This window comes from Myotis davidii, unplaced genomic scaffold (assembly GCF_000327345.1).
Source record: "Myotis davidii unplaced genomic scaffold, ASM32734v1 scaffold93, whole genome shotgun sequence".
NCBI lineage: Eukaryota > Metazoa > Chordata > Mammalia > Chiroptera > Vespertilionidae > Myotis > Myotis davidii.
In genome coordinates this window covers 3,840,038-3,860,361 of record NW_006292095.1, presented here as the reverse complement: position 1 = coordinate 3,860,361, position 20,324 = coordinate 3,840,038, and the positions used below count along the sequence as shown (strand labels likewise).

Below are 20,324 nucleotides of genomic sequence, written 5' to 3'. Positions count from 1 at the left end.
GCTATCAAAACTACATACAAATGTTAAGTATAATGACAAAAAAGAGTGTATGAGTACAATGTTGGCAAAGTACAAAATAAAAACATCAGACAACAAGGTAGCATAAATAATCATGGTAGACCATTATTCTCAGAGTGGACTATTTACCTGTGAAAATGTAATGAACTGGAAAATATAGGAAGTCTTGGGATATACATGGGCCTCTGAGGTTTTAAAGATTTTCTTAGATGCAAATACCTGAAACCACCATTTTCACATTAAATAAAATATAATAAGTTAAGAGAATGCAATAATCCTATATAATAAAGAGGTAATATGCAAATTAACCCTCATGCCCTCACAAGATGGCTGCCTATGACCAGGTCAGCAAGGATGTTAGTGAGGGATGACCACACAACTAAACAAGCAGGGTGAGTGGGGTGATCAGGCTGGCAGGGGTTTAGTGAGGGGTGACCAAATGACTTAACAAGCAGGCTAAGTGGGGCAACCAAGCCATCAGGGGGTTTAGTGAGGGATGTCTGACTGCCGGTTTAGGTCCAATCCTGCAGTCTGACATCCCTTGCGGGGTGCCGGATTGGAGAGGGTGCAGGCCGGGCTGAGGGGACCCCCTGTCGGGCACAAATTTTGTGCACCGGGCTTCTAGTTGTATATAAGGCTGGTTGCAATTCACCAGATTAAAATGGTAATGTGCTTACCTATGGTATTCCTGTATTGACCTGAGTTGTAGCTATTTAATTACTTGCAGTATACCTTTCAAGGGATTATGTATAGATTTTTATTTTAATAATTTAATTATTTTAGATTTAAAAAACTCATAATTCTGAAGTCTGAAAGAATTATAGAATAAACTTATAAATATATTGGTGTATCCTGTAGAATCTAAGGTGAGGTTTAGGAATTTAGGAGCAACTTTAAGAACTAAAACGAATGAGTACAGTTTGTACATCCTATTTCTCTTTTTCTTAGTGAGTCTGCTGCATATTCTGTCTCTCTATTTGTGCTCCAAGCCAACATTTTTATATACTTTAAAGGTTTTGCTATGTGAAAATCATGGCAGTGTGCTATCCTGACTGTTACAACCTAGAATTATATCCACCCAGAACTGACAACAGTGTTGATTAAATATTTGGAAGGATCAGACACTGCTATGTTCTGGGATGTGTATCAAATAATGTTGAAGCGTTTCTTAGAACTTAACTTTGTAGAAACTATATATGGTCACCCAAATATAAAAATGATTAAATGCATTGGAGTTAATATGTAATATTTGCATTTTAACAAAAACATAGCTTCATTGAGGAATCCAATTTCTTTAAAAGTTATTAAATTATTAATCATTTAAAATGCACTTATCCTCAAGAAAATTTTAATTATTTAGTTATAGGGATCATCCAAATTACGTGGGAGCAACATATCATGGAAGGGCATGTGATCCAAAGCTTGCTGCAGGAATTGCTCTGGTATGCATTTTATCCCCATCTCTTCAGTAGTTATGTACCCTGTTGAAAGTTAATATGCACTTCAAGGGGGAAAAGTACATATAGTGTATCTACCACACCGTTTTGACAAAATTTTAGAAAGTGTTTTTTTATAGATTATGGAAACTCAAACGGCATAATACTAAAAAGGGTTTTTATTATGGTAAAATACATATAAGATGTAGTATCTTTTTTAAAAAAAATATGTTTTATTGATTTTTTTACAGAGAGGAAGGGAGAGAGATAGAGAGTCAGAAACATCGATGAGAGAGAAACATCAACAGTTGCCTCCTGCACATCTCCCACGGGAGATGTGCCCGCAACCCAGGTACATGCCCTTGACTGGAATCGAACCCGGGACCCTTCAGTCCCCAAGCCGACGCTCTATCCACTGAGCCAAACCGGTTTCGGCTAAGATGTAGTATCTTAACTACATTTAAGTACATAGTGCAATAGTGTTAAGTTTATTTACATTGTGTTAAGCTTATCTGCAGAGCTTTTCATCGTTCATAACTGAAACTTTGTACCCTTTGAGCAACATGGCCCTACTTTCTAAACCTTCTAGCCCAGCCGTGGGCAAACTATGGCCTGCGGGCTGGATCCGGCCCGTTTGAAATGAATAAAACTATTGAAATAAAAGACCGTACCCTTTTATGTAATGATGTTTACTTTGAATTTATATTAGTTCACACAAACACGCCATCCATGCTTTTGTTCCGGCCCTCTGGTCCAGTTTAAGTACCCATTGTGACCCTCAAGTCAAAAAGTTTGCCCACCCCTGTTCTAGCCCCTGATAACCACCATTCTACTCTCTGCTTCGCTGAGTATGACATTTTTACATTCCATGTATAAGGAAAATCATGTAATATTTGTCTTTTCCTAACTTATTTCACTTAGAATTGTATTACCCTGCTACATCCATGTTTTTGCAAAGACAGGATTTTATTATTTTTATGGCTGAATAATATTTCATTTTGAGTTACCTTTTCATATCCTATATAATAAAAGCCTCATATGCAAATTGACCCAACATGGAATGACCGGTCGGCGGGGGGTGGGGCTGGCAAGTGGGTGCCAGTGGAGGTGGTGGAGGGGCAACTGGGGGAGGAGCCGGCCACTCACTGGCTGGTGCCATCCCCTGCAGGTCACCTCCCACAGAGGGAGGCCAGACTGCGGCTTAGGCCCGCTCCCCTTGCCAGTCAGATATCCTCTGAGGGCTCCTGGTCTGTGAGAGGTGCAGGCTGGGCTGAGGGATCCCCAACTCCCAGAGTGTATGAATTTTCATGCACCAGGCCTCTAGTCTCCATATATAAAAGCATAATATGCAAATTGGCCAGACAGCATAACAACTGGTCGCTATGATGTGCACTGACCACCGCGGGCGGACACTCAACACAGGAGCTGCCCCCAGCCCTCAGGCCCAAATTGTCCTATCAGGGGCCTGCTGGAAAACCTCTTTGCCCCTTCTCCAGGCTGGCAGGCTCTGATCACCTGATGGGAAACAGGGAACCAGGGGTGGGTGGCAGTGGACGTGGGCGGTGCCAGGGCAAGACAGGTGCAAGTGAGCAGGGCCCGATCACCCTGTGGTGATGCTGGTGTAAACATACTTACTGCACTGCCAGTTGTATAAGAGTATAGCAGTACAATTATGTACAGTACACAATACTTGATAATGATAATAAATGACTATGTTACTGGTATATGTACTTACTCTATGTACTTTAACATTATATTAGAAGGTAATGTTTCTACTTATAAAAATAAATTTGCTGTGAAACATTATGCCATTTTATACCACTAGCATCCTCCTACATCTTGTGTTACTGCATCTCTTGATTGCATCATTTTCTTTTGTGCTTGACCTAATCTCATCTTTTATTGCTCATCATGGCCCCTGAGTATACGAAATCATTGTTGCTTGTAAGTACCCACTTTGAATAATTGATCTGGTAACAAAATTAAGAGTGATTAAGTACTACAAAGGAGAAAACCAGGGATTATTATGGCTTGCCAGTCAGGCACATTTCATTCTACCATAGCCAGATCTTGAAGAACAAGAACAAACTGACAGAAGCTGTGAAAGGACGGACGGCAGCAAAACTAACAAAAGAAACTTCCAATGACCTGTAATGAAGACCAGACCAAAATCATAGAAGCTTTCCCTTGTTGACCTAAATAACATTATGTGGTACATGACTGTATTCATTACATTTGAGACAAAGCTCAATACGTTACTATATTCAGGTTATTAATGAGCTAGAAGGGAAGGATACACACAACTGTTCAAGACTGAGTCATGAAGAAACAAAATCTGAAGAGACAAATAACTACAGAAGTGTATCTCTCTCTGCACCACGGTGATCATGGCCAAAACAAAAAGTTTGTTTATGATGCCAAACAGAATTGGGCCCAATTACAATGTTGGATTTACTGTCAGCTCTATGTGGTTTCCATAATTCCAGAATCATTATTCACTATATAATAATCAAGTAAGTGGTGAGGATGCCAGAGCTGATATGAAGACAGATGAAGAATTCTTGGAAACTGATTGCCATAGAAAATATTCAAAACGAATAAGACCTCCCTATTCTGGAATAGATGCTTGAAAGGACTTTTATTCATAAAGAGTCAAAGTCAATGCCAGGTTTGAAGACTTTTAAGGATAGAATAATAGTGTTGCTTGGGGCAATGTCACAGGCTACAAATGGAAATCCTTTGTAATCTGGCACAGTGAGAACCCCTGGTCTTGTAAGCAAATCAATGAGCATGCACTGCCTTGCACTACAGAAGCAATAAGAAGTCCTGGATGACTCAGCTCCTCTTGCAGGGTGCCCTCCTGAATTGCTGTGTCAGCAAAATGGAGTACTGTTTGGAGAAAAAAAAAAACACCTTTTGAGATTTTGGTGTTTGTTGATAATGCTCCCAGACATGCTCTTTTAATTGGTGATCTTTATCTTAATGTTAAAGTGGTGTTTCTCCCTCCAAACACCACCTCTTTGATTCTTCCAATGGGTCACAGATTTATAGCAGATGTTAAGGCCTGCTATCTAAGGAAGTCCTTTGCCAAATTATTGTTGCAAGCGAACGAGCCACTGAGAAGACACTGATACCATTATGGAAGATTACAGCATATATGACCGAATCAAGAACCTATCTTGGGCTTGGGGTGATGTCATGAAGGAATGTATGTGTGATATAGGGAAGAAAACACTCAAGAGGTTCCTCCAGCCTTAACCGGTTTGGCTCAGTGGATAGAGCACTGGCCTGCGGACTGAAGGGTCCCGGGTTTGATTCCAGTCAAGGGCATGTACCTTGGTTGTGAACACATCCCCAGTAGGGGGTGTGCAGGAGGCAGCTGATCGATGCTCCTACTCTCATGGATGTTTCTACTCTCTATCCCTCTCCCTCTCTCTCTGTAAAAAATTAATAAAATATATGTTACAAAAAAAGAGGTTCCTCCATGACTTGAAAGATTTTACTAAGGACGGAAGGTTGCAAAATGCAACAAGGCTGTGGTTGACACTTAAAACTTTAACCTGAGTGTGGATGAGGTTGACACTGAGGAATTCCTAGAGGATTTGATTTCTGAGAATTTGGAGGAACTACAGGAACACATGCCTGAAGAAGAGTTAAGAGAGAAGAAATCTTCAGGAGATGGAAAAGAAGAAATTCCCCCAGAAAACATAGGGTTCAGGTTTTAGCAGAAGCTTTTACAGACATCAACAAGCTCATTAAAAAGTTTGAAAACGTGGGCCCCAACACCAAAATGTTTCATTAATAGAGAGGAATGTTTATCCAATTTGTTGACCTACAATTTCCACAGTATTCTCTTACTATCTTTTCTAAAATGTTTGTGACATTAGTTGTAATGTCCCAAATTTCTCTCCTTATATGGAGCCTTATGTCTTCTTCTCTTGGTTCCTCTACCTAACAGTCTGCCAGTGTTCTTGACCATTTCAAAGAACCAAGATTTTGTTTATTGACTTTCTCTGTTTTCTCCTATCTGGATTCCATATCTATTTATTTGCTTGGGTTCATTTTGTTCTTTTATTTTTAGCTCTTTGAGGTTTAATGTTATGTTTTTCATTTGAGATCTTTCTTGCTTGCTTGGGTTTTTTTTTTGAATATGGTTTCTAATTGATTTTAGATTTATTTATTTTTTTAAAATATATTTTATTGACTTTCTTACAGAGAGGAAGGGAGAGGGATAGAGAGCTAGAAACATCGATGAGAGAGAAACATCGATCAGCTGCCCTTGCACACCCCCCGCTGGGGATGTGCCGGCAACCAAGGTACATGCCCTTGACCGGAATCGAACCTGGGACCCTTCAGTCCACAGGCCGACACTTTATCCACTGAGCCAAACCGGTTAGTGCTGATTTTAGATTTAGAGAGAAGGGAGAGGGAGAGAGAGAATCATCAATGAGAGAAAAACTTCTTTCAGCTGCTTCCTGCATGATCCCCACCATGGGTGTAAGCCTGCAAACCAGGCATGTGCCCTGATGGGGAATGAAAAAACCAGTGACCCCTTGGTGACTGGGATGGCACTGAACCAACTGGGCCACACAGGCCAGGGTGCTTTGTTTTGAATGTATGCATTTACAGCTAAACATTTTCCTCATAGCCCAGCTTGTGGTGGATCCCATAAGTTTGGATATGTTCTATTTCAATTTTCATTTTTCTGAAGGTATTTTCTAATTTCCTTTTCACTTCTTTGGATTCATTAATATTTAAGAGTATGTTGTTGAAGTCTCACAGTCATGTGAATTTTTAAGCTTTTCTTCTCATTAATTAGTAGTTTCATGCCATTGGCATTAGAAAAGATACCTTGTATAATTTCAATATTTTCAAAGTTGTGCGACTTTTGTAGCCTAACAGGTGGTCTATACTGGAGAATGTTTATGCACTCTTGAAGAGAATGTGGTATATTTTGTTATTGCATGGAATATTCCATACACCTATACTCACAATAGGGTCAGATACAAATTGGTTGGGACGCCGTCACAGTAAGGACTGATCAGGAGGCTGCGTGTCCAGCAGGCGCGGGTGGGCGTGGAAGTCAGGAATGGGGGGCCGCGGTGGCCGAGGGTCCACAGGTACAGGTACAGGCCTCCACCCGAGGGGCGGCTACCAGGTGAGCGCTGCGGTTTGGCGAAGCGGCCCTCCAGGAGCCACGGAGGAGAAACCTGTCGGTGCAGGTGTGCGCAGAGGCCTCCCCAAGGCGGCCCTGGCCGCGTGTCCGCCTGAGGGGCAGCTCTTGGGCGATCGCCGGCTCCGGCAAAGTGGCCGGCCAGGAGGCAGACGGCCAAGGGGTGCAGAGCTGCGCCGAGGTGGGGTGCACGGGAGGGGGGGGCTGGTGCCGAGTGTGAGGTTCTGTATCAGCCGCAAGACATGGGTCCGTGGGTCGGCCAGGCTGGGAACAAGGGGCGAAGGCAGCTGGTGTGGAAGGATGCCCCTGAGGAGGGGCACGGACCTGCCTTCCAGAGGCCGGGGTTGAGGGGTGGCGCCACCTTGTGGAGGGACACCGCGCTGCTGGGTACCCCACCGCGGAGGCCCTCGCCCTGGTGGCTGTTGCCCCTCCTGGCGAAGGCCGCTTCACCGCTCACCTTTCTGCTCCTTGGCGAGACCAGTGACCGCCAGGCGCCTGCGCACTTGAGTATTCACTGGAAAAATAATAGTGACTAAAACAATGTTTATTCTCAAAAAAAAATTATTTGGATTTCAAACACTAACGATATAAAACCTCAAAAATCACGTTAATTTTATCTGTTTCTTGTCAATTCCATTTGGACTAAAAATACCATTTCTTAAAAAAATAAAACACATCACAATTTACCAACTTTTTATGCTATTTTCTTAAATTTATATTTGCATTTAGGCAGTATGCCCCCAAATTATTAATTGAAATGATCAAAAGGATGGAGAAATAATTTAAGCAATACTTTTTTTTTTGTATTTAGTATCCAAAGAGGATATCGTTAGAGGCTTTTTCAGTTGTTATGGCACAGCTGCTTGGAGTTAATCTGGGATTAAAATATGATGACATCAATAATTGTTACTGTCCAGGAGCTGCATGCATTATGAATCCTCAAGCAATGTAAGGTGTTGTTTCTATAAACTCTATGTAGTTTTTGGTGGAATGTTTGTAGTAGTCTTTGATGTATAATTGCTTGCAATACAATTTATGAGTAAAAGAGATTTTTATGAAATATATACGTTGTTATTTAAAGATTATTAAATACAACCAGGATTCGATATTGTAGAAAACGTACTTAATATTTCTATATTCAGTGTTACAGTCTACAGAGAAAGAATTTGTTGTTAGTGACTTTCTGGGGCTTGCTATAGTCTTGAAGTGAAATTTATGCATTTTGAAATGTAATGGGCATTGACTGTGTTGCAGGGTTGTGTGCTTGCCTTACCAATGATTAACAAGGTAAGTAAGTCCTAAATATCTAATATTAGTGCATTAGGGACAAGAAGAAAAAAGTGTCCATAGAATAAACAAAATATAAACATCTAATGATAAGTGCCCAGAAGGAGTAAATAGGGAATTCATAGGGAGAGGAAATTTTCTAATAGTAGTAATGTGGCCTAGGAAATAATTCTGTAGGGACCTGAAGAGAAGGAATGAATCTATTCATCTAGAGAACGTATTGAATACCATTGAGGCAGGGCAGGCGAGTGAATCTTGGATGGCAACAAGCTTGAGAAACTCAACGACTATTAAGAGGAAATTGAGGGGTTAAGGGGATGACAATGAAAAGCAAGAGACATGGCTTGGACTATAAGGACATATATTGAAGGCATAAGGAAGATAAAGTAAACTGCAAGGAGGCTAAAGAACAATCAGTCAGGGGAAGAAGTCCAAAAGTAACTAACATGGTATATGTAGGAAAGAGCCTGATTGTGTAATCATGATGTGAGAGGTGGGATTTTATGATCAATGTAGCAAACCACATTTTAAATTGATTTATACAGTATGGCTAATAAAAATTATCTTAAAAATGAATAAAAAATACACAGAGGGAAATCATAATAATACTGGGGAGATGATTATCATAATTACATCAATTTATGAAGATTGAGAGAAGTGGAGATGGCGAGAATTATTTGTAGATTTTTGGATATCACAAGTTAATTAAAAGGCAAATGTTTAGTGAAAAAGGCAAATGCTAGAAAATAAAACTAGGAAAAAAACAAAGAGCAAAAGCATATTCTATGTTTCTAAAACTGGAATGCACCAAGGATACCAGCAGGTGGGTTCAAACCACTAACAAAATAAAACCTGCATGAAGTAAGTAGCTGTGCAGGAGGAAATACAATGAACACGATGATGTCACTCATTTGTGGAATATAATGAACAACATAAACTGATGAATAAAAACAGATCTAGAGACAGAGAAGCATGGATCAGACCCTCAAATTTCAGAGGAAAGGAAGAGGGGGTGGGGGAAGGGGGAGAGATCAACCAAAGGACTAGTATGCATGCATATAAGCCTAACCAATGGACACAGACACTAGCGGGGTGAGGGCAAGAGTGGGGGTTGGCCATGGGGGGATAAGCACACGTATGTAATACCTTAATCCAGTGGTCAGCAAACTGAGGCTCGAGAGCCACATGGGGCTTTTTGGCCCTTTGAGTGTGGCTCTTCCACAAAATATCACATGCGGGCGTACACGCACAGTGAGGTTGAAACTTCGTGGCCCATGTGCGGAAGTCGGTATTTTGTGGAAGAGCCACACTCAAGGGGCCAAAGAGCCACATGTGGCTCGCGAGCCGCAGTTTGCTGACCACTGCCTTAATCAATACAGAATTAAAATAAATTAACACAGTGGGACCTCTAAAAATCTCACTGACCTGGGAGCTCAGAAATCTTTGACTCATCCACTTAAATAGAACTTGTGTGTGTCAAGCACTGTTGTGTTTTAATATATCCCTAACTCATGTCACTTTAACTTCCTCTACTTACTAGAATTCTATTATATTAAATTATAATATAAATGAACTCATTGCTTACATTTTCTATGACTTGTATTAAAAATCAAAGCACTCTCCCCGCCTTGTTTTTCTCTGTCTGAAGTTGTACAGAATTAATGTGTAGTGCCATATTGAAGAGTGTTAGTTTGATAGTGATTTTGCTCCATTTATCTGAAGAATATAATTTAATTTTAGACGTTCCCATGGTGTAAAGTCTGTTTAGCAGTTGCAGTGTGAATGAATTTAAACGTGTAGTTTCACAGCCTGAATTTGAATGTCTTCAAAATCAAACCATTTCAAAAGTGGTTGTCCAAGGAAGAGCATCAGAATGTGGCAATAGAATTGTGGAAGAGAAAGAGCAATGTGATTGTGGCCCTCCAGAGGTTAGTGCCAATCATTAATGAGTAGCTAAAGACTTGTTTTTCTGCTTATAAGATTGTAATACAAAAGGGAAGGGCTTTTTGTCAAATGCTGCACCATTTCAACAACTATTTAAGACATGGAGATATTGGGCATGTGAGAACGGACTCATCCTGAATTTGAAACATTTGAAGAATTTAAGTATAGAGTAAGTACAGGTAAGTGTAGCATGGATTCAATACGATTTTCTTCATTGTGCAACCATTAATAGCAACACTCACCTTTCTGTATCATAAAAACTAGCGCCCTCAACAATATAGTCACCTAAATCATCTCCTGAATTCTTCCCAAGTGAGTACTGGTTCCCAAAGTTATACAATGTGTGTTATTTACCCCCTCATCTCTTAATTTCCGTCCTTGCATCTGCGGAACTTCATTTATTTTATCTTGGTTGGACAGAATTGAATAAATCATAATGCATCATTCACTATTATTATATTTATTTTTTGCTATTATTTTTTTCAGTTGTGCCTGGTAAGATAATTAGTCAGTGAATTTTGTTGTGACTGTCTTCATATACTTATTCATTGTGATGTTGTGAATGATATAGATTTTCTAGAAAATATGAAGGCTTTCTAATTATTAGGGAAAAAATTCCATATAACTTGGTTACATTACAGTTGTAAGTGAATGACTCAAAATCTCTGTATTTTTATTAATTTTGATTTTTTGACCTCTCAGCGCTTGAGAGATTATATTGATACCTCCAATGGTACAGTTGTATTTGCCTCCCCCTCACTAGAATTTACTCAATTCATTCTTTATATTTTAAAGCTGTTTTATATGGTGCAAACTTACAATAGTTATACCTTCCAAGATATTAACTTTGTACCATCAAATAGTGAGTCATCTTATCTCTAATGCTGCTTTCTGTTTTAAAGTCAGACATATCTACCTCTATCTCCATTACTATCTCTGTCTCTCTATCTCTCTGTCTCTGTCTCTATCGGTATGCACACACCAGCTTCCTTTCATTTAGCATGTCCCCGATATTTCTCTATTATCATTTAGTTTTTCTATACTATTACCTTCAATATCTACATTGTTTTCATTTATTATTTAATCTGTATTTGATTTATAAGATTATCACCTCAGACATTATTGTGATTATTATTTCTATTATGTTTTCATTTTTACCATGCTTATTTAATGTTTAACAATATCGGGGCTACCCTCTCCAAAATAGCAGTGTTTATGACTCAACTAGTTTATATACAATGTTTGTTAATATTTCATTTCTGTCACCTCACACTTTATAGTAAAAAGTACATTGAAGACTTTATTAAAACATAGTTACTTTATTTTACCTACCATTCCTTTAGTTTTTTATATGTCAAAGATTCCTTCTAAAATCATTTCCTTAAACTATATTTTAGGACAACAGTACTCTTGAAAGGCGGTACTCTACCTATGATTGTTTAGCAATAAATATTTGTCATTCTTATTATTTCCTTGTGATATATAACACACATGAGGTATATACATGAAATATGGATGGAGAGTGTAATGAATTATAAGCACCCGAATAATTTGCACTTAGGCCAAAACAAATTTTACCGATGCCAAAGTTCTCTGTGTATCTTCTCTCAATAACATGCCTCTTCCCACAAACCATCATATAGTATTTGATGGTAATTGTTTCAGTACTTTGCTGCTCATCATAGTTTTACATCTTATTTTTTTCATCTTTATGCAACTTGGTTTGGTTGACTGTTTACTACCTTTTTACAACTTACAATCATATGGTTTACATCATTTAATAAATTGGTCTTTCACCCAATATTGTACTTGTCATGTTTATCAGTTTCCTTAAGGTAGGTATAATCTAATTGTTTTCATTGTTCTTAGTATTAATTTTATGAATATTATAACTTATCCTTTCTATGTCCATGAAAACTTAAATTTATTTCACTCTTTGGCTATGAAGATTCATGCAGTTATGACTGTTCTTGTGCATCCCTGCTGCTGTACATGTGCCTGCCTTTCTTAAGGGTGTTTACCAATAGGTGAATGTGCTATGTCAAGAGGTATATATGCATATAATAGTTTGAATTGAGGATATCTTAATTATTTTGGTTTTCTTATGCTTGCATGGTCTTTTCATATCTTTTACACATTTTCATCAGTATTCACTGCTTTGAAGTGTCAGCAGTTTATCATCAATATTGTAGGAGGAGCATTTGTATGCTGTTTCTCCAGTAAATTAAGTTTTCTTGGCCTGAGATGAGTTTTGTAGGGAGGGGTCCTAGTGATCTTGTTATTTAGGTAATCAGCAAGTGGGCTACTTCTGGTTTTTGTTTGTTTCTTTGTTTTTTTTCAGATGGACAGTCTCCTATTTGTGGTTTATCTCTGTAAGAGGCCATTTGGTTTGTATGGAACTTTTGGGGCGGTTTCTCACCCAATTGATTTGCATTGTTTCATAAAGGGGACTGTAAACAGAATGGGCATATTTGAACACTGATTTGTTGTTCCACTTACCTACGCATTTATTGGTTGATTCTTGTCTGTGCTGCCACAAGGGGTCACACCTGCCACCCTATTGTATCTGGAAAACACTGGAAGCATCTGAGCAACCCAGACAGGGCCCTGTTTCTAGTTCTTTAAGGTGGAATGCTAAGTTGTTTATTTGGGATTTCACTTGTTTTTGAGATCGGCCTTTACTGACGTAACTATTATTACTGCCTTCTCCATCGTTCTCTATTTTTTTTTCTATTTTGCTTAATCCCTCAACTCCCAGCCAACCTCCCTGAACACCCCAACCACCCCATCACAAGAGGTGAATGCCTGCTCTCTACCTATGAATGTGTTTCTATTTTTCTTAGTGGCTCGGCTTGTTCATTTACTTTCCCATATGAGTGAAATTATATGGTATTTGTCGTTCTCTCAATGTTTTATTTCATTTAGTATTATGTTCTCCAGGTCCATAGGTTAAAATTTTCTTCCATTTAGAGCTAAGCAAATAATGACAACAATTTTCTCTGAAACATTTCTTATAGTACCAAAATATTATAATTTAAAAACCTCTATGTTGTCACATATATTGTCACAATCATAACTTGCTATACATTTCTAAAATTATTTCTTGAGAAGACTTGATATGGAAATATAATAAAAGAGAAACATGCAAATTGACCATACCTTTGCTATGCCCCAAGCCACACCCACCAGCCAATCAGAGTGACTGTATGCAAATTAACCCAACCAAGCTGGCGGCCGGCAGCCACAGACCTGGAGCAAGCAGGAGGCTGGGTTGTCCTGGCGATGGAGGAAGCCAAGCTTCCTACCTGCCCTGGCTGGCTCTGGCCTCTGCTGAAGGCAACAAAGTTTCAATTATAGAAGATAAATAAACGCCAGATACCTGCTTCCAGCCCGCCGCCACTGGGAGCTTGGGTGGCTGGGGGCCGTGACTAGTCTGCAAACAACCATCAGCCCCTCACCCAGGCTGGCCAGGCACCCTAGCGGGGACCTCCACCCTAAAGGGGGTGTGACCAGCCTGCAAACACCCATCAGCCCCTCACCCAGGCTGGCCAGGCACCCCAGCGGGACCCCCACTCTGAACCGGGATACCCTTCAGGGCAAACCTTCTGGCTCCCACCCATGCACCAGGCCTCTATCTTCTATAATAAAAGGGTCATGTAAACTGACCCTCATCCAGGCTGGCCAGGCACCCCAGTGGGGATCCCCACCCTGAAGGGGGTGTGACCAGCTGCAAACAGCCATCATCCCCTCATCCAGGCTGGCCAGGCACCCCAGCGGGACCCCCACTCTGAACTGGGACACCCTTCAGGGCAAACCATCTGGTTCCCACCCATGCACCAGGCCTCTATCTTATATAATAAAAGGGTAATATGTAAACTGACCCTAACAGCAGAACGACTGGGAATGACTGGTCACTATGACACACACTGACCACCAGGGGGTAGATGCTCAATGCAGGAGCTGCCCTCTGGTGGTCAGTGTGCTCTCACAGGGGGAGCTCTGCTCAGCCACAAGCTAGGCTGATGGCTGCCAGTACAGCGGTGGTGGTGGGAGCCTCTCCTGCCTCCTCAGCAGCGCTAAGGATGCCTGACTTCAGCTTAGGCCTGCTCTCCCCTGGCAAGTGGGCATCCACTGAGGGCTCCCGGGCTGCCAGAGGGATGTCTGACTGCCAGCTTAGTCCCAATCCCCTGGGGAGAGGGTCTAAGATACCAGGTGGTTATCCCCCAAGCAGTCCCAGACTGCAAGAGGGCACATGCCAGGCTGAGGGACACCCCCTGAGTGCACAGATTTTTGTGCACCAAACCTCTAGTGTATTTGTTAAAAAAATTTAAATGTAGAAATTCATTGGTATGTATATGTTTACAAAACCAAAGGGGATTGAAATTAATTGCATAAAATAAGTAAAAGTTCAATTTCTTGTGCATAATTTATTACCATTGTTTTCTATATTGAAAATATCATAATTTCAAATGAAGCAGTGCTATAAATACTAGAAATACAGAAGTAAAAATTATACTGTAATTGTATTTAACTTAGAGACAAACATTAGTTTATTTTGACAAATAAAATCTATTTGATGGCAAATTCTAATTATTTAATTTGATCGTATTTGCTTTTAGGAATGTGATTTTAAAAAATGCTGTAATTCTGAAACTTGTACACTCACTGTATCTTCAGAATGTGGCAGTGGACCATGCTGTGACAATAAAACTTGTCTGGTAAGCTTTCTAAATATAACCGTTTTACCTCAGGAAATTGTTGTTCTTGTGCTTTCTTTCTGCTTTAGTTTTTTACAAACTTGTTTGTACACATCTTTCAAATATGCTACTTTATGTACCCTATTCACACACTGCTGGCTTTAGAATTTAGGTGATGTCTTTAGGTCTTTTTCTACCTACTATTTAGCTCCACTACTCTCTGTATTGTTTCATTTTCTATTCAAGATCCATCTAGTTATTGCACTCAATACCAATTTTAGATTATTTGGGTGCTATGAATTCCTCACGGTGCTGCCTGAGTGAAGCTCTTCATCATGAAACAACTTACGACAAAATTATAAATGAGCCAGCTAACACACAGTTGACATGCAATGCTCCAATAAAAGACAGTACTTTTAAAAACCTGATTTTGAAAATACTAGAAAAAGGAATCTATGTGGAATATGTAGCATATAAAGTAGTGAAATTTGCCTTGGTCAAGGACTCCTAGCCTAGAAGTGGAGGATTGAATTGATTTCTCTTGCGAAGTTTTCCATTCATGTTTTTCTCAGTAGCCACATCTGAGAGGGGATTGGTTAGGTTTTGTCTTCTGTGGTTTGCATCCTTATATCACCTCATTTAGTGTCCCTTTCAGGAGTCTATGATGGACATAAAAGTGGATTAAAGAGAGATATTTTCTGTTTCAATGAAATCTCTCACAACATTATTCTGCTTTGTTCTATATATGTTCATTTTTACTCTGTGGGTTAGTAATTAGAATCAATGGTCAGTTGTACTTAAGGCACATGAATGTAGAGGCCAGTGTAGGGCTTCTACTTCTTAGCAGTAAATCTTGTTCCTTTTCCCTTCATTAGAGCTCTCATCCTGACCTTTGTCTCCAAACCAGTGCAATACAGCTTTTCTAAACAGTCCATTGCCATTTACCTACATCCCAAGCTCTTTAAAATGGAGATAATCACTACATTTGGTTGAGTGAAAATCCACAGTACAAGCTGCTAAAAGCTTCAGGGCAAGAGCTAAATGTACTTTGTTGGTTTTCATTAATTTTATATGTGTTAGAATAGAACTTTGCTTTTGCTCTCATTTAAGACTGCTCTCTTTCTGTATTGGCCCTAAGGGTAAAAGTCTTCCTTTTTTCTTCACTTTTCTACTTTCAAGTGGGCTAATTTACACCAATTCATTTTCAAATTTTAACAATTTTATCTAATCTATACTAATAAACACTTAGGTGGCCTTCGTGTGCGACATCACCACAATATGGCCACCACAAGATGGCTGCCACAAGATGGCCATGCACACAGAGGAGGTGTGGCCCGCTCCGCGCCGTGAGGCCTAGCAGTTCTGCGGCTCTGCGTGGTGCAGAGGAGGCCAGTCCTTGTGTCTCTGCTGCCTTGCACGGAGGAGGCAGGTCCCAGCGGAGGAGGCAGGTCGCAGCAGGGGAGGGCAGTTGTGGGAGTTCGGGCCAGAAGGGGAGCAGTTAGGCTTCAATCAGGCCTGCAGGGGAGCTGTTAGGGGGAGATCAGGCTGGCAGGCAGAAGCGGTTAGGGGCCATCACGCAGGCAGGCAGGCAAACGGTTAGGAGCCAGTGGTCTGGAATTGTGAGAGAGATGTCCAAGGAGTCCCAGATTGGAGAGGGTGCAGGCCGGGCTGGGAGATACCCCTCCCCCCCCACACACAAATTTTGTGCACTGGGCCACTAGTCTCTATAATAAAAGGCCAGAGGCCAGAGTGTCATGACCAAAACTACCGCTCAACCAGGCGCCATCAGGTGGCATTGACCACCTCTCCGTCCCTAACCCCCGGCCTGTGAGCGGCAGCGGAGTTCGACTGGGACTGGTGAGCAGGCTGAATGGCTGACCTCTTGGTCTCTGCCCCCAGCCAGCAGGCTCCGATGAATCAGTGATGGTGAATGGGGGAATTGGCGTGGGTGACGAGGGACCGGGTGGCTGTCTGACTGTTGGGATCACCAGCTCATTCCTGGCTTCTTGGGAGCTCAGGCCTGTGGGAAAGCGTGCACTGGCGACTTCACCTCCATGCATGTGTGCCGCCCCAGCAGCAGTGGTGGTGGTGCCCGCGTAAGTGGCCCCGAGCGGGCAGCGCGTTCCATCAGCAGCTGACACATGCGCATGAAAGTGAAGTCACTGGCACACACTTTCCCACAGGCCTGAGTCCCTGAGCAGCCAGGGATGAGCTGGTGATCCCAAAGGCCTGACAGCCCAGCGATGGAGGCAGCATATGTCCTGGGGACTGGTGAATGGGCAAAGATGGCCCTGATCACAGGAGGCTAGGCCGAGGGACCCTACATGCATGATTTTGTGCACTGGGCCTCTAGTGTTTTATAAGTGACATTTGTATTTAGATAGAAATAAATCGAAGTGCAAAGATATGGAAGACAATAATTTAACCAACTGTATTGCTGAAGTATAGCAATGAATAACTTGTTTCTAACCAGTACACAGACAATTCTATATGCAATTTAAAAAAATGTAATTGGTACTGTATAATACATGTTATGTAGTGGTCAGTTGTGTCTTTTTAAAAAATTTGTACAATATGATGTTTATTATGAATTTCTTATATATACTTTATGTGTGAAATTTTTAAAGATATGAGTATTCTAACTATATGTGGACTTTAAATTCAAGCTTACTAAAAATTGAAATAAGGCTTGCTTCTAATACTATTTTTTAACGCCTTAGATATAGTATAATTTTAATGTTATAGTGGAACAACAAAGGTGAAAACTTCCAGATATACAGCTTTTGTTATTTAAATATCAAGGGACTAAAATATCATTTGACATTACATGACTTCACTTTTTAGAAGAATAAGCTGAAGAGTTCTTTTATTTTCTAAATAGTGGTTAAAAAATACTATTATCATATTCTGGAATTTGTTTTATAATGAAAATCAATCAAACCATAACCAACACTTAGCATGTTAGTAGTATTCTATTCTATTACTAGAGGCCCGGTGCACAGAATTTGTGCATGGGGGCGGTGGTGTGTGTCCCTCAGCCCAGCCTGCATCCTCTCCAATCTGGGAACCCTAGAGCAGTGATGACGAACCTTTTGAGCTCGGCGTGTCAGCATTTTGAAAAACCCTAACTTAACTCTGGTGCTGTGTCACATATAGAAATTTTTTGATCTTTGCAACCACAGTTAAACAAAGACTTATATTTTTGATATTTATTTTATATATTTAAATGCCATTTAACAAAGAAAAATCAACCAAAAAAATGAGTTCGCCTGTCACCTCTGACACATGTGTCATAGGTTCGCCATCACTGCCCTAGAGGGATGTCCAACTGCCTGTTTAGGTCCGATCCCACTGAGCCTAAACAGCAATCCAGAACTGCTGCCTCCCAAACGCTCACCTGCCTTCCAGCCTGATCACCTCCTAACCACTCCACTGCCAGCCTGATTGATGCCTAACTGCTCCCCTGCCTGCCCGATTGCCCCTAACTGCCCTCCCTTGCTGGCCTGGTCACCCCTAACTATCCTGCCCTGCAGGCCTGGTCCCTCACAACTGCCCTCCCCTGCTGGCCATCTTGTAGCATTCATCTTTGACCATATGGGGGCGGCCATCTTGTGTGTTGGAGTGATGGTCAATTTGCATATTACCTCTTTATTATATAGCACTAGGGGCACAGTGGAGGAATTCATGCACCTTGAAAGGCACTGTGGGCCACGAGGCTGCAGTCAGCACAGGGGTGGGTCTCAGCCCATCCTCTGCGCCCCAGCCCACCCCTCCGGCCATGGCCCCCAGTCTCCTGTCTGCTGGCAGCCCCGCTCTCATGTGCTGATGGCACTGGCCCTGCTCACACCCGCTGATGGCGCGGAACGATTGGGGCTGGTGCCAGCATTGGGTGCGAGCAGCGGCTCCAGCAATGGCTGTCCGTGTGAGCGGGGCCAGCACCAGCAGTGGGTACAACTGATGGCTCCTGCACTGGCAGTGGGTGCAAGTGGGGCTGGCGCTGGCAGCAGTTTCAAGAGGCAACTACTGGCACTAATCACCCCTTTAGAGCAGGGGGCGGTGAAGAAGCCCTCTGGAGCCACTGCTCACACCCGCTGATGGTGCCAATCGATTGGGCTGGGTGCTGGGTGCCGGCAGCCGGTGTGAGCAGTGGCTCCAGAGTCAGCAGCAGGTGCAAGCAGGGCCAGTGCAGGCAGCAGGTGTGAGATCTGGGCGGGACCATGGCATATGGGAGCAAAGAATTTTCAGTAATCGCAAGAGGCTTCCTCAATGAAGGCAACCGGTGCCCTTCCTTGGTCTGTCACACCTGCTCACCTGCTCCATCATCCCACTGTGGCAGACGCCCACCATTTTCAGTGCTCAGCCACCTGCTGCCGACATCTGCCATGTTTCGTGTATGACCCGTGGTGGTCAGCTCACATTATAGCGACCGGTTGTTCAGTTATTTGGTTGTTCTGTTATTCAGTCTATTTGCATATTAAGGTTTTATATAGAGAGATCAGCCAGAGTTTAAATTTAATTCCATTCATCACCAGTTTCAGATGTAGAGCAAAGTGGTCAGACAACCATGCACTTCATAGAGTGGACTCCCTGTGGCCCACCTGGCCCCACACCCAGTTTTCTCCACATTTTTTACTATATTCTCCATGCTGCAAACTGCAACTCTGTGGCTATTCTGCAGCTACCAATTTGTACTGTTTAATCCCTTCACCTGTTCTAACCAGTGCCCAGCACCTCTACCCTTTGACAGCTGTCAGTCTGTATTTATGAGTCTGTTCCTATTTTGTTTGTTTCTTTAATTTGTCCATTGGATTTCACTTACAAATATGTGAAATCATATGGTATTTGTCTTTCTCTGACTGGCTTATTTCAATTAGCATAATACTCTCTGCTGTCACAAAAGGTTGTATCTTGATAATGGCCAAGCAAAGGAGAACAAACAAGCACTTATAAAACTTAGGAAAAGATGAGTCTTACTTAGTGCTCGGGAGAATATTTCAAACAGGAACAATAGAATCCTTATTCTATTGCATATCCTTGCAATTTCGTTGACAGGTCTCAAACAAGGTTTCTGCATGTGTAACAGAGATAACTCATTACATCTCCTGGCATGTCTAGTCCACAGTACAATAATTCAGAAGAGTAGAGAGATCCTTTCTTTGCCAACATCTGCCTCTCTGCTTGCTAATAGAAGAAACCATGACTGATCCTGCTGAGTTAAATTTCCACCACTGATCCTTTCCCTGGGTCTAGGGAGAAGTTTTCTGATTATCATCCTGAGTCAGAGCAGATTTAAAATTCATAATCCTGCATAGTAGAGGTGGAGTACGTCCTGAAAGAAAAATTGCTTGAAATGAAAATGATATCCATTCAGCCATATTTTAGAAATATGAGTAAGACTAGTATCTGAATTAGGACAGAATTTCAGGAGTTTAATTTGTCCCCAAGAACCCAAAGTTGAAAAACAAATATGCAAACCTTGATATAACATATTTTCTATTGATCTTGAAGTAAGTATTTAGTATAACCACAGCATTACAACTATGAACGCTTTCACTAACTAGATCCTTTTTAAAAATTGAGGTGAAAATTGAAGGACATTTGGATTTTTTCTGATCTAGTTCTCTAGAGCTTTTAAGTAAATTTATAATTTTATTTAAGTAGCTAAAAATGTAATAGAATCTAAATCAGAGTTACAAACACAATGCTCTCACTTAATCTTTTTACATTTTTGGTTGATACTTTATAAAAATATTTGTTTCAATTATATAT

The 20,324-nt window shown here is 41.2% G+C and overlaps 1 protein-coding gene across 1 annotated transcript in view; it reads left to right on the top strand.

The window, feature by feature from the left end:
* Positions 1 to 20,324, top strand: part of LOC102757242 (disintegrin and metalloproteinase domain-containing protein 18) — a 77,760-nt gene that overhangs the window by 26,128 nt on the left and 31,308 nt on the right. The window contains 5 exon segments of the mRNA XM_015565269.1: positions 1,379 to 1,460; positions 7,439 to 7,575; positions 9,655 to 9,673; positions 9,675 to 9,842; positions 14,478 to 14,576. Of these exon segments, the coding sequence (XP_015420755.1) occupies positions 1,379 to 1,460; positions 7,439 to 7,575; positions 9,655 to 9,673; positions 9,675 to 9,842; positions 14,478 to 14,576 (505 nt within the window).